The sequence below is a fragment of the Schistocerca americana genome, chromosome 4 (genome assembly GCF_021461395.2).
Source record: "Schistocerca americana isolate TAMUIC-IGC-003095 chromosome 4, iqSchAmer2.1, whole genome shotgun sequence".
Lineage (NCBI taxonomy): Eukaryota > Metazoa > Arthropoda > Insecta > Orthoptera > Acrididae > Schistocerca > Schistocerca americana.
In genome coordinates, this window is record NC_060122.1 from 276,391,718 (window position 1) to 276,407,432 (window position 15,715).

General features: G+C 38.2%; 1 protein-coding gene across 4 annotated transcripts in view; it reads left to right on the top strand.

The window, feature by feature from the left end:
• Window positions 1–15,435, top strand: part of LOC124614037 (bromodomain-containing protein 3-like) — a 103,163-nt gene extending 87,728 nt beyond the window's left edge. For all 4 annotated transcript variants that reach the window (XM_047142866.1, XM_047142863.1, XM_047142867.1 and 1 more), the window contains one exon: window positions 7,076–15,435. In XM_047142866.1, the coding sequence (XP_046998822.1) occupies window positions 7,089–11,168 (4,080 nt within the window). In that variant the 5' untranslated portion in view covers window positions 7,076–7,088 and the 3' untranslated portion in view covers window positions 11,169–15,435. The remainder of the gene's footprint in view (window positions 1–7,075) is intronic.
• Window positions 15,436–15,715: the final 280 nt, after the last annotated feature.

A 15,715-nucleotide genomic window follows, 5' to 3' on the forward strand; every position in this document is an offset into this window, starting at 1 on the left:
AACATGCTGGCCACTCCAGTTGAGCGATGTCACAATCCTGAAGAAAGTCATTCACAAGATGTGCACGATGGCAGCGGGAATTGTCCATGAAGACGAATGCCTCGCCAATATGCTGCTGATATGGTTGCTCTATGGGTCAGAGGATGGCATTCACATATTGTACGGTTGTTACAGCACCTTCCACATAATGCCACCCCAGAACAGCAGGGAACCTCCACCTTGCTGCACTCGCTGGACAGTATGTCTAAGGTGTTCAGCCTGACCGGGTTGCCTCCAAACACGCCTCCGACGATTGTCTGGTTGAAGGCATATGCAACACTCATCAGTGAAGAGAATATGATTCTAATTCTGAGTGGTCCATTTGGCATGTTGTTGGGCTCATCTGAACCGCGCTGCATGGTGTGGAAGTAGCAAAGAAGGACCTCGCCATGGACGTCAGGAGTGAAGTTGCGCATCATGCAGTCTATTGTGCACAGTTTGAGTCGTAACATGACGTCCTGTGGCTGCACGAAAAGCATTATTCAACATGGTGGCATTGCTGTCAGGGTTCCTCTGAGCTATAATCCATAGGTAGTGGTCATCCACTGCAGTAGTAGCTCTTGGGCGGCCTGAACAAGGCATGTCATCGACGGTTCCTGTCTCTCCATATCTCGTCCATGTCAAAACAACATCGCTTTGGTTCACTCCGAGATGCCTGGACACTTCCCATATTAAGAGCCCTTCCTGGCACAAAGTAACAATGCAGACGTGATCTAACCGCTTTATTGACCGTCTAGGCATGGTTGATCTACAGACAATGCGAGCCTTGTACTTCCTTCCTGGTGGAATGACTGGAACTGATCGGCTGTCGGATCCCCTCCATCTAATAAGTGCTGCTCGTGCATAGTTGCTTACATCTTTGGGAGGGTTTAGTGACATCTCTGAACAGTCAAAGGGACTCAGTCTGTGTTACAATAGCCACAGTCAACGTCTATCTTCAGGAATTCTGGGGAGCGGGGTGATGCAAAACTTTTTTTGATGTGTGTAATTTGTACATTCCAGATATGCTTAAAATTTAGCATTTAATTCAAACAAACAAAACAGGAACTAATACATTAGACCACTGAGTCACTGGAAAACAATCAAGTGATTACACAGTAAATAACATAATTACCAAGGTAAAATATAATAGAGCCACGTGAAGGGATAAACTGAAACTAAACACAGCATTGCTATTGGCATGTAATAAACTTAATGAACTAAACGGAGTACCACTGTTGGCTGTGTAATGTAACATTGTGGGCTGTAAATCAAAAAAGTATCTAAATTTAAAAAGACTGTTACAGCAAAATGCCATATAAAGAGTGCCCATATAGCAGGGTATAGGTGTAGTCAGTGAGCAGTGTATGTGTCATACAAGTGGAGGTTTTATATCAATCATTGCGAATTTTTAAAGAAAAGCTCTTTGTTTTTAAGCAGCATTATTGTATTTGAACTTACAGTATGATTCAGTCTGCTTGCATCAAATCGACATTAAGGATATAATTTATTGCATCTGTGTATGACATAAAAAAAAATGTTCTGCAGTGTAATAAAGGAGGAGAGGCTAATATGGAAGAACAACATAGCAAAACGTGCTGATTGACTTTGATATAGTATTGCTTCTCTTCCAACTGTAACACTGTGGGTTCTTGAAACAAATGAGCATCAAAGATCATTAGCAGGTGCAAGGAGTTGCACTCTGCTACAAACATCAGTAGTACTTCATTTGCGGTGAGTTAAACATAACAACACAGATCACAGCACCTGAAGGAGGTGACTGACACAGTCATTTTAAAATATTGTGTATAATTGGCATCAACAACTTGACGGGAATACACTAAAGTACACCACTTATGAAATGCATGTCATTTATATACTTCCAGGATTACGGAAATCATTTCTGGAACAGAACATTTAAGCTCCACATGGAAGAAAAGGAAACCCTAATAAATGGTACAATAGGAAATACCTTTTGTGTTGCAGGGAATCGAGGTAGATGTTGAAAGTATGAGCAAATAAGAGTGGAACTTCCGGTGAATTTAATAGCCCAAGTTTCTAATCTGTTGATAGTAAAATGTACAGAAGAATGGAGACCGAAAGTAAACAGACTTGAGGTTTGACCCAGTTTTTCAAAGGAAAGACAAAACAGTTCATATTTTTAGTCTTACTTCATGCTTAGTGATTGAAAGGTGATTGTTGTAAATTAAAGTATTTGATTTCTCCTTCATGCTGCTGATAGACCCAGTGAAAATATGGCATTATAAAGATTGAAGAGATGAAACGTGGTTATGAATGAATAATTAAAACTATCTATAGAAGCCAAGAAAAAGTAGTGGATGTACAAAACAGTGGCGTAATATTTCAGGTAGAGTGTAATTAGAGCAGAGGCATCGAGTGAACAGTTCCAGGAGCAGTAACAGCTAAACATTGAATTTTCTGTTTGAAAAGTAGAGGAGAACCCAAGAAGAGACGTAATGCAACTTAGAAAAATATTCTTCAATTAATAAATCTAGCTGTGTCAAACATTGGCCTATAATTTTGAAAGCTTTTTGAATACCTTGGTTCAAAGATCAGGACTGTGTGAAGACTGGAAAACATGAAAAGCAGACACTATAAGTATTTGAAATATAATCTTGAAGAATGATGTGAACATCATAACAGTGACTTCTCTGTCATATGACTAGAAGAAAAAAAAATAGCAGAATGTACCAATGATTAAAATATATAATACGGCTTAGTAGGTATGGAAAAATGAAGACATTGGTATCGGACACAAAGAATTGCACTCCAGCATCAAACTGATTAAAATATTTTTGGAGAAATGTTTATGTGAAACAGTAATTATTTAAAAATAACTAACTATTCATAACTAACTATTTAAAAATAACAAAATTTGAATGGTTTGAAAAAATCAGCCAATTAGTTGCAGGTATACTTTTTAAATTTCAATTTAACGGTAGTCAGAACATCAGATTATTCAAAGCATAGTATGCATAGTAATGAGATTGCATGTGCCCATCCAATTGCATTTTATTATCTTTTGTGTAATTTACCCACTGACTGAAGGTTTCTGAGCCAACAGATTATTTTTTACATCTATCTATTATTGTACTGCACTGATAGCTTTCGGCAAAATACTTTCCATTAGACTTATGTTTTTTGAATCATTAATTCTGCTTGCCGACACAGTTAAATTAAAGACAAATTATAGTGTCTCCCTCACGTGCAATCTCATACTATATATATTATGCTTTGAAGGATCTGATTTACTGACTGTCGTTAAATTGGAGTATTAATCTATCACCTCTGAACCAATCTATTACCAGTAGATATCTGGCACTACTATACATTTTCAGTGTACTATAGCACTTAGCATACCATGGACAAGTGCTGCCATTTGTGAAATTAAAGTTTAATTTGTGTAGCTTTCACTTGGAGTTGAAATAATTTGAAGTTATATATACATGTGTTAGTGTGTGTGTTTGTCATTCTTGGAATCAAATGCTAAGTGGATTTAGTATCCAACAGTTGAGTCACTAATGAAAAATTTAGGTATGGATGATACCTTTTTATAGGGACTAATCATTTCTGTGCTTATGGAGGAACAGTTCTTGAAATGTTTTCTGCATTTATTTTTGTTGACCATGACACACACACACACACACACACACACACACACACACACACATCATATTTGGAGTTAGTTCTTGTCATACTTGTTTATATTTATAATTGGTTTTCTGTTATGGTTGTGATGAACTGGTTAAGTGGTGAGAACAATAATTATTCATGTGTATATTTTAAATAGAAATACTGCAAATAGCATTAGAACAGATCCAGAGTATCCCTCTGAACCACTTCTACACAGTAATTTGCTGATGTTGGAATCCTGTGTTACCATTGTTTTATATGGAATGTAAATTCTAATGTGTCTAGGTATCTTAAAAGTGGAAATTTGCGCATTTGGTCATACGGGTTTCTATACGGTAGTAAGGTCTTTCTAGTACTATTGTCACCATGAATTTTGTGGAATGTAATGTAATGCACTTGTGATGTTACAGGTAAGTGCATAATTAGAGGAGAGCTGTGGTGGGACATGTTGCCACCTTTATTATTAAGCACAAAGGAGATTGCACTTGTTAACTTGATTAAGTTGCAGATAATTTTTTCTTATAATCCATTCTTTTACACTCTACAGTGATAGTTGGAATGTACCCAGGACATTGGCACACAATCTGGTGATCATAAAACGCATGAAACCACGAGTTTCCTTCTTGCCAGACAATGCCTGGCAATAAAGTTTTCTGTTTGCAACAGATTCCAAAGCTTAGTGCCATTATGTTATGAAATTTAGTAACTTTGCTTGGAGTCAGGTACTTAAAGCTGTTTATCAATATAATTTCTTACTTTTGTTGCTACTTGAATGTTACGTTTCATAATCAAGGAAATTTAAAAAATGAATCAAAACTGATATGATTACCACGGGACACAGTCTGACCTTGGTGCTAAACTGTTTCACATATCAACATTCAGAGTATAAACACTTTCGACATCAATAATGGTCTTAAACATATTGTAGGATGTGAGGGATAGACACATGGGTGAGGCATCTGTTGTAGGATGCCAGGGATAGACACAATGGCAAGGCATCTTGGCAAATGAGCAACTCGAACTGTGATTTTACTTACATACCATTGTCCAAACAACATGCCATTGGTGAATGGTCAGTGGAGTGTACCAATAATTAACTAGGATTGTTTGGGATGTATCATCACCCATTACTCAATTATAAAGGTTTTTTGTGTTATACTGTTTGTTCCTCCTAAGAGCCATCAGATACATTTTCTCTTATGCCTCAGCGGGCATTTGTGATTTTGTTTTCGTGATATAAAACTGGGCCAGGCCGAACAAATACTGTTCATCACATCTTTTTTTTATCAATTAAAAACTTACACAAGATGTGCCATTCCATGTTGCTACATCAAACTGTATAACCATAAGAGTACTGTAAACCAATATATCATAGGGTGGAATTTTCTCCAAACTTAACCACAAAGTCTTGAGTTGTTTATTCAACAAGATGCCTCACTGATATGTTCATCATGGCCGTCACTGGTGCCCTTCTACTATATGTAAAATTGTTATTGAAAGTGATAATATTATTAATGTTGGTAAGTCTAAAATTATTGATGTCCCCCATGATCACACTGTGTTCCATTGTGGTCATGTTTATTTTGCTTCAACTGATGTTGAAGTTAAACATGGTCAAGCATGGCTTATAATTGCTACAGTTCTTGTGAATTCAGCTGAACATTCATTAGCTATAAGTTTGTTGAGCTTTCCACTACATTGTGTATTGGCCTAGGACTTTAATGTTGACATAGTCTGAAGTAGCAACATGGACTGATACATCTGACCTGCCTTATGTGTATCTTGTCTAAAGGTAATACCGTTCCCATGTTTATAATTGGCCGGACATGGTATTTGTAGGAGTGCCCCCCTCATCACCGCATACCACCCTTAACTGGAATATCTGAACCATGCCCTTTGTCAGGGCTTTGACTGTCTTTCATCATGCACTGAAATGAGGGACATCCCACCCAAGATCCTCTCACCCCTCCAAAAGTGATATTGCATCAGCCACCCGACCTACACAATGCCCTAGTCAATACTTATGCCACTCCAACTCCCAACCCCTGGCCACAGGGATCATATCCCTGTGGTAGATCAAGGTGCAAAACCTGTCCAATCCACCCACCTAACACTTTGTACTCCAGTCCTGTCATAATATTGTCCTACCCATCCAGAGGTGGGGCAACTATGCCATTACCATCTCTGCTGCAAACACTGTGCAGCATTTTATGTCACTGTGATTACTGAACAGCTGTCTACCAGGATGAATGCCCACTGCCAAACAGTTGCCAAGAACATTGTTGACCACTTAGTGGCACAACATGCTCAATTTATCACAACATGATCAATTTCAATGCCTGCTTCACAAATTGGGCCATCTGGATCCTTCCCTCCACTATCAGCTTCTCTGAACTGCACAGATGGGAGATATGCGTTGCAACATATCTTTTACCTGATCATATTGGCCTCAATCTCCAGTAACTATTGTCCCCACACCTTCCAGCCATGAGGTTACCCTTCCTCCACTCCCCATTCCCATGCACAACCATGCATCACATGCCTAGCCCATGCACCTATCACACACCCCTTCCACATTCCTAGCTGGCAAACTGGCTGCCTCCCTCTGAGCCATCCTAGTCCCTCTCCCTGCCTCTCACTACTCTCCCCCTCTAACCACCTACTCAACACAAGGTGTGTGTGTGTGTGTGTGTGTGTGTGTGTGTGTGAAGGATAGCTCTGAAAGCTAGCAAGTTTTCTCTCTCTCTCTCTCTCTCTCTCACTACGACTGAACACTTCTACTTTTCAGTAAGTGGTCTCCTTCAATTCAAATTTAATAGGTGCTACCTCTTGGCAATCATTTTTCTTTAATTATTAAATTGTGTTGTATGAAAATTGTATGTTTATTATTCCCTGTAACATAGTATACGGATAGATATGGTAATGATGTTTTAGTGTCATTGATTGTTGTTTGATATAAAAACAAATGTTTCTTATGCATGTATAATTTTACAAAGTAATCATTTACTAGATTAGTCACTTGGTTTCAGTTGCAGTGTGCCAAAATAGTTTTCTCCACTTGCATTCTGATTTTAAGAATTCCATCTTATTGTGTTGTCTCTTGACCGGCTGTTTTGAATGAATAATGGTGTACTTTTTTCCTGATTGATTACTGCAAGTGCTCTGTGTATTTATTCCCTATGATCCTAATTTGTACAACTCTGACTCCGAATTACTGCAATGACATTGATGAATTATCACACTAAAGATAATGTTCTTAATTGTAGAGCATCGGGTAATTCCTCTTTGTTTTCATGCTACATTTAAAAATGGGCCGCATTGCTGATGCATTGTTCTCTGTCGGAGACATTTTGGTATTATATAAAAAAATATATATATATATATATATTTTTCTTGTTTTCAGGCCTGACCTTGGGATGCAGCCAATAGAATCACTGCCTCATAGTAACAGGGAGGCAAATAGCAGCAAACAAGATGTGAAGGAACCACCACCTCGGGAGGAGGTTCGCATTGAACCTGTAAATGGCGTCGTCCAGCCTCCCGTTCATCCACCACCAGATCGGCCGGGCCGTGTCACAAACCAGCTGCAGTTCATGCTGAAAGCAGTATTGAAGGCAGTATGGAAGCATCAGTTTGCATGGCCTTTCCACCAACCAGTGGATGCGAAGAAGCTGAATCTTCCAGACTATCACAAAATCATCAAACAACCAATGGATTTAGGAACAATCAAGAAGCGTCTCGAGAACAATTACTATTGGAGTGGGAAAGAGTGCATCCAAGATTTCAATACTATGTTTACAAACTGTTATGTTTATAACAAACCTGGTGAAGATGTAGTTCTCATGGCACAGACATTGGAGAAGCTCTTCTTAACAAAAGTGGCTGCATTGCCAAAAGAGGAAGTTGAACTGGACCCTCCACCACCTAAAGGAGTCAAAGGGAAGAAAGGCCGAACAGCCGGTGCAACAGGCCAGCGTGGAAGACCATCTAGCAGTGCAGCTAGTGCTACTGTAAGTTCCAGTATATCAAGTTCAGCTGCCACAAGCCAGGCGGCTGCATCTTCAGCACCACCAGCAGCTAGTTCCACCGGTTCAGCACACCTTCCCCTAGTGACAAGAGCACCCTCAACAGTGCCCGGCAGCACAGCGACAACCACTGTTCCTATAACAAGTGGATTGTCCCATGGTACACACAATTCACTTCCAAAGCAAGTGGCAGCACCCACCAGTGGTTACATTGCGCAACCTGCTGTGATGTCTCAGATGGACAGCCAACCACAAACTGCTGCATCTATACAGAGCCAACCTGCTGCAGTTGTTCCACCAACACCACCTGCCAAGGTGAAGAAAGGAGTGAAGAGAAAGGCCGATACGACAACACCCAGTGCGAGTTCTTACGATCCCATATATCAGCCGGCGGAACCGAAAGCAACAAAGATGGCATCGCGGAGAGAATCGGGACGGCCGATCAAGAAGGTGGTGAAGGATTTGCCACTCTCACAAGCACCACGGCAGGATGATGTTCTTCCTTTCCATCAGGCAACTGTTCCACATGCTGCTTCAGGTGTAAGTTCAATAGTGAAGACTAAGGACAAATTGAGTGACTCTCTAAAAGCGTGCAATGAGATATTGAAAGAACTTTTTACAAAAAAGCATTCTGGTTATGCTTGGCCATTTTACAAACCAGTTGATGCTGAATTACTTGGTTTGCATGATTACCATGACATCATTAAGAAACCAATGGATTTAGGCACAGTAAAGCAGAAAATGGACAATAGGGAGTATAGGACAGCAGCTGAATTTGCTGCTGATGTTAGGTTAATATTTACAAATTGTTATAAGTACAACCCACCAGATCACGATGTAGTTACAATGGCAAAGAAATTACAAGATGTGTTTGAATCAAGGTATGCGAAAGTTCCACCAGATCCTGTTGGTGGTACAAAAATGGAAACTGCTTCATCACAGTCATCTGATTCAGAATCTAGTTCAGAGTCATCTTCAGAATCATCTGATTCAGAAGCTGAAAGAGTTCGAAAATTGGCACTTTTACAAGAGCAATTAAAGGCAATGCAAGATCAGATGCGAAAGTTGGTTGAAGAAAGCTCAATGAAAAGAAATAAGAAAAAGAAAGATGAAAAAGAGAAGAAGAAAAAGAAGCCAGATAAGCATGCACCAGTTGCCAAAGAAACCAGACCTTTACCTGTTACAGAACCTGTAGTACCTAGTATCCCAAGTGCTCCTTTAGGAACAGCTGATGTGAAACCAACGCCTGAGCTACACCACACTGCTCCTAAACCAGCCGTGCCGCTTACTCCAGCACCTGCACCAGTTGTTCCAGCCCCAGCACCTGCCAAAGCTACTAAAGGAAGAGCAGTACGTGGAGCGGGAAAGGCACCTGCAGCCAGTGCTCCTTCTCGACGGCCTAAGGCAAATTCTAGGTCAGCTAGGGGCAAGAAAAAGGCTTCAGCTGCACCTGCCCCCTTAGCATTTGAGTCAGAGGATGAGGACAGTGCAAAGCCAATGTCTTATGATGAGAAGCGCCAGTTGAGTCTTGACATAAATAAATTGCCTGGAGACAAGCTGGGACGTGTTGTGCATATTATACAGTCTCGTGAACCGTCATTACGCGATTCAAATCCTGATGAAATTGAAATTGACTTTGAAACATTGAAACCATCCACACTTAGAGAGCTCGAAGCATATGTTGCATCTTGTTTGAGAAAAAAGCCTCACAAAAAAGTTGCTGGAAAGTCAAAAGATGAACAGATGGCAGAAAAGCAGCAGGAGTTGGAAAAGAGGCTTCAGCATGTATCTGGACAGTTAGGTTCAGCTAAAAAAAATGCCAAGAAGGATGAACACAAATCTTTGGATGTAGGAGGACCAACATCAAATCTTTCACAGTCAAGTTCGAGTAGTTCCGATTCTGATTCAAGTACATCTAGCCTTTCTAGTAGCTCTTCTGACTCAAGTGACTCAGAGGGTGGTTTTCCTGGGTATTTGAGGGGAGGGAAGCATAAGAAAACAAAAAAAGAAGGTCATCAGAATCTGCAGAAACCTGCGTCAGAAGCACCTGCTGCACCAGAAAGTTCGGTGATGCCACCAGTTACTAATTTGAGTATGTCAACCACAGGACAGACAATTCCTCAGAATTTGGCTCGGAAACCACCTACGCCTGTTAATAATGCCACCACTAGTAATCAGCAGGCAGCACCTGTCACAGACCCTTTAGCAACAGTGGATAAGCAGCAACCATCTAATATTTTGCCTCATTTAGTTCGGCCTCCAATGATATCCCCCACATCGGCAAAAAAAGTGAACCCAGGTTTCTCCAACACAGCCAAGCCCAACATTCCCATTTCTGATACTGCTTCTGCTGTTCCAGTTGCAGAAGAGCCCCTTTCCTCAATTATGACATCACCTATTGTACCAGTGTCAGACACGTCGTTACCTATTCCTGTCACCTCCGACTATGACAAAACAGCTGTGTCACAACCTGTGTCAGTACCACTGATGAATACTTCACCAACTAATCCACTTTCTCAGTTTTCCCAGAACATAACACAAACCTCAAATATCACTCACACATCACAGACTGGTATTTATCCTTCATTTGATATGAATATGACCATGTCTTCACCTAATATAAATTCACAGCAGCATTCCACCAATGGCTACCCTCACATTGCCAATATGTCAGCTATGCCGTCTGTTAAAATGGAACCCCAGACCTCACCTTTGGTAAATTTTAATCATTCAAACAGCCTTAATATGCAAACTGCCATGCCATCAATATTTGATCCCCTCCCTGTTACAAATATGCCTCCAGCTGCACCAGACCACCTCCCGAAAAAGGAAGATAAACCAAATGCTTCATCTCTACCTCAGTCTCATGTCAACAAACCCATGAACGACAGTTTGATGAATCACATTGTGAAAGCAGAAAAGAAAATATCCCCAGAACCTACAAAATCTCCTGTATCTAACTTTGCTTCTGCTTTTAAGACTACAAGTTTGAAAAATTCAAGTTCATGGTCGTCTCTTGCCCAAGCTTCATCGCCACAAAACATTGCTGCGCCTAAATCATCATCCATAAAAACTACAGTGAAGGAAAGTTTCCAGGCCTTCAAGAAACAAGCAAAAGAAAAGAAAGATAGGGAACAAGCTTTCAAAGAACAAGAAGAACTTCGTCGCCATAAAAAGGAACAAGCCGAGAAAGAGAGGATGAGGCAAGAAAATGAGAAAAGGAAAGAACATGATGACGATTCACTAGAGAAGTCAAGAAAAACCAGTGATAACCAAGTTTCTCGACAAGAAGAGATGAAACCTATTGATGACACTGAGGGTGCAAATCACCAGTCTGTGGACAAAGCGGCTGCTGAAAGGGAGAGACAAAGATTAAGGGAACAGGAACGGCGCCGCCGAGAAGCAATGGCTAGGCAGATTGACATGAACATGCAAAGTGAGCTAATGGCTGCATTTGAGGAGTCATTATAATGACATGAATTTATTATTATTACTCTATGTAATTATTGGAAATTTGTCAAGGACAGTTCCATGTTTCTACAAGTAATTGACAAATAAGAAATCCTTGCAGGTTTTAAATAAAATTTCTAAATTAACTGAACAAGAAGATATTATTAAAATGAATATGTTTTATAGCTCTGTTCATTTGTATAAGTGATATAAAGTGAACTTATGTGTGTGATCATGTAGATACTATTATTTAAGAGTGTCGTATACTTAATATTGATGTTATGTGGTTAGACCGTCAAAAATATCTTCAGAGTTTGTAAATAAGGTGGTAACATGATTATGGTTATGATAATTTATTGATTGGCGTTTCCCCAGTCTTATGTGTGAAATATGTATATTGTTATTTTCTTATTTCCCCACCAGATCATTAATTTTTAAAAATCATTGATAGTAATAAACTGCTTTGATTTATTGTTACTTGCCTAAGTCACAACATTTATTCTGCTGACATGGTTGAATTTGATCGTGCTCGGGAAAGAAGTAAAAATATATATATATCTATATATACAAACGGGAAAAAAAGAAGAAACTAAGGACAGCTGCACTTCTTCAGCTGTATGAAACTTTTAGAAACTGTGCATTCTCCAGTAAACTTGCAGAAATGATGACAAAATATTAATTTATTTTGAATTGCTGGTACGAAATTGCGTATATAAATTCTTTCGCATAACTTTTAGAGTTGTGAGTAGTGTCTTACCTGTAATAACTTATTTACTTCTTAACACTTGCTTACTCTATTATTTAAGGGCAGTGTAATTGCCTCAAGGTAATTCTTACATTTCTTCAGAGATGACTATTTTTTAAACTTTCAGCTGATGTAAGATGTTTGTTTTTTGACTGGTGTAACATGTAAGCAACTACGTGTGGTCATGTGATTGGCCATAGTTGGACATCCTTTCTTGCAACTCCTTTGTAAATACTTGAGATTAACTTGTATGAATGTTGAGTAAAGTGTCTATTGTATAATTATTTCCATTGATAGAAATTAGAAGGTGATTTATTTTGCATTTCTTCCTTGATTTGCATACTGTTTTTTGTATATAAGGGCTATGTAGTAGACTATTATTGTACATCATTCATTTCAGAGAGTTTGAATATTCGAGGAAAACACAAATATTTTATAGTTGCCAGTTTTACATCTAAGAAGGTTATCTTCTTTGAATCTTGCACAACAGACTATTTTAAATTTTTAATTTACGTGCATGCTCTTCTATTTGATTTGCCGCCATGTATGAAGCAATATTTCATCCAGAAGGACAGAATAAACTGTAAGATGTGTATCATTTATATATTCTCAGTATGTTTGTCATGCTATTTGTAAAATAAAAACTACACTTATTAATCTGGCCTGTATTTCATATTGAAATTAATGGCAAGATATTGTGTTTTAGCTGCAGAAATTGGTATGAAAATTGAAGTTGTAAATTTTGATGTTGCTTAGCTAACTATTAGCGAGTTACAATCAAAACATAAACAACCAAAATATAGATATTAGAATGAAATGTGGAGTTTGATCTAATGAGATACATAAGATGATAAACTTCCAAACAGCATTGTCGGTTTGTAAAGATGTGTGTTGTTTTTGTCTGCAATTTTCCTTCTAATACCCATATTCAGTACCAGTCAGGAAAAGTGTTTTATTAAAGAGCAGAAGTTTTCTTTCGTGGGAGATCAGTAATTTAATGATCTCTAATCAGCCTCATAACCTGCCCAACAGCTTAAAAGAGTGAAATAAATTACAATTGTAAAAATTCATGTTCAGTTTATTGCTTCCAGTATGGCAGTTTGTGCTATTTCTTTGCTTAATTTGATGTTAGAATATTCATTGTACTTCTCGAAACAGCATTTTCAGAAGAACCTTTCTAACTCTTACCAGCATTGAAATCAGTCAAAACAATTTGCCATTAATGGAGAATAAGTCATAAAACATGACCTCATACTCCATGGATGTAGAATTTAATTATTTACATTGGTATCTTATTCTTCCATTTTCATTTCAGATAGTGTTATTTATTCTGGCACAGGGGATACAGTATTTTATTGTAAATATACTTGATAGATAATTAAAACAGTAGAAGAAAGATTTTTTTTTCTAAAGAAGCTTGGTTGTATGTTGGTTATATATGTTTATATATAAATGATAACTGTACTTACGTCAGTATTTGTGTGTTAGTGACTCTTGTAGCATATGAATCCTCTGTTCTGTTTTCGTTCTGTAGTACCCTGTTTGAGTTCACTGAAAATGGTTGTAAATAGACCCACTACATGTTCACATATGTGAGCTATAGCAACTACTTGCGTTCTGACTGTTCAAGACTTCACTTTCCATTCAGTCTTGTTAAACTGTCTGTATTTTGGCCCCTTCTAATGACAAAGTTGAAAGTACGTCACGTTGACATTCTTTTATTTTTTCTGTGTAAAACCAATACTGTCAGCAGTAGAGCCATATGTGAGATTATGCATAACACTTTTTCAGTCATTCTTCCAATATCAAAAATGATAAGGGGAGATGTATATCTTATGTAACTGCTGCTGACATGTGGCATTACATTTAAAAGCAATCTTCAGCAAGCCTTTAGAGAATGTCAACTAGTAAATAAGTTCCCACAGGTAATAACGTGTGACAATTAGTACTTGTATTGCTGATTCTTTAGTAGGCAGTTTGTAGTTTTATTGTAGACATTGCATCATGCAATAAGTGTAGTATATAAGAGAATGATAAATCCAAATTTTTATGTTCATTTCTTAATTGCTATTGTGGGATGATGATTTGATAGTTTCTGTTCTGTGATGTGAGCAGGTACTTCACCTCATTATGCTAGAAACCCTCGCCGCCCCCTCCCCCCAATCCGTTTCTCCCCCATTCCCTACATTAACTGTCTTCTTTCCACCCTTAACAGAAATGCATGCTTTTCTCCACAATTCATTATCCTGGAATTTATTGGTGTGTGATTGATCATGTTCATATATTTTGCAAATTAAGAGTACACTGATACAGTGTACTGAAAGGAAAATTCACTCGAGGAAATTTTACAGTTATGAGATAGAAGTGCTGGCTAGTACTCACCTTCAGGGGATGCAATATTTATAACTGCCAGTAATCACACATAAAAGTACACAACACTATCCTAGCTTTTAGTTGAGGAAGTGGAGGTAACTTAAATTCACCCTGAGGTCCGAATAACCTGCCTTGCCATTTTAACCTTACACAACTTATTCTGTTCTCCTCCCAACGAAGAAACAAATAGTTCTGAAAGCCAGAACAGTGTCTTGTACGTTAATGTGTGTCTGTCTGCAATACTAAATATTTCACCTTGTGAATAATTTATGTGGTTTCCTATGTACTTTCTTGCTGTGGTTTCGTGGATCATAATCATGTTTTCATAGACATGCTGTATGTTACAAAAACCATTACTGGATCAGCAAACAATCTTCTAGTACTTTCTTGCTGAGAGGACAAGAAAAGAAAAGAAAATACTGGGTCAGTCTCCTTAATTTTTGTATTATTGAATGTTTTAGTTTACTTACATAAGGAAATGTCACGGTGAAATGAAACTGTAACAGATATGAAAATAGTGTAGATTGTTATCCAGACATGAATAGATTTCCTCATTTTTGTTAACATATCATTCATTCCTGAAGTATTCTCCGAGTCTTACACCCATTTTCACATAACATTATAAACGAGGTTTCCTGCCTTAAAAAGGCTAATCTTCCTGGCCTCAGGTGAAGAGTTGCTCACATTGCATTTTAGCTGTTGGCAGTTAAACAAAGAATACCTGTTTTAAGATCAAGGTGAATTGTATGGTAGGCAAGTTGTCCATTTTTTCTCATCAAGTTATAACAGTAGTGGAAATAATATTTTCTGTTCGAAGATTCAAAATGTAATGCCATTATGTAGCTCTGATCATAGCTCGCAGATCCCCCTTTTATTACCAGAATTCATAAATTAGGCAGTAAAAAATATTAATGTATGATATTTTTGTACCAGAGCACTGTTAAGGCTTCTGTTTTCCAGTGATGGCCTAGTACCCCATACCTGTCTTCATATAATTGCCCTTAGTAACTGCTCTAAGTTAAACATGTACCTGTTGTGGCATGTATAATACAAACTTTACTTAAGAAGAAACCTCTGTTTCTTGTACATGTTGAAATAAATCATAATTCCTTGTTGTAATATGTCCAGGTTTCTGGAGGCATTTTCTAAAAATAAAGCTAAAAAAATCCATAGATTGTATGTCTAATAGTGCAGTTGTTGCCATTATTTCTAGTGTAAATCAAAGAAAGAAAGAAAGTCATTGCTATAGTAGTAAAAAGATGGTATATATTGCAGTCAAAGATTGGAGATTTCATCTAACACTGCCCATATTTTTAGCAGGAAAGTGTATTGGGCAAATGTTTGTTCTGCCATTGCTGCTGCAGTTGCTACAGGTCTGTTGAGATCGAGCAGAGACTTGGCTTCTATACCGGTGCAGTCAACAATAAATGATAAAGCGGTCTATAAAGCT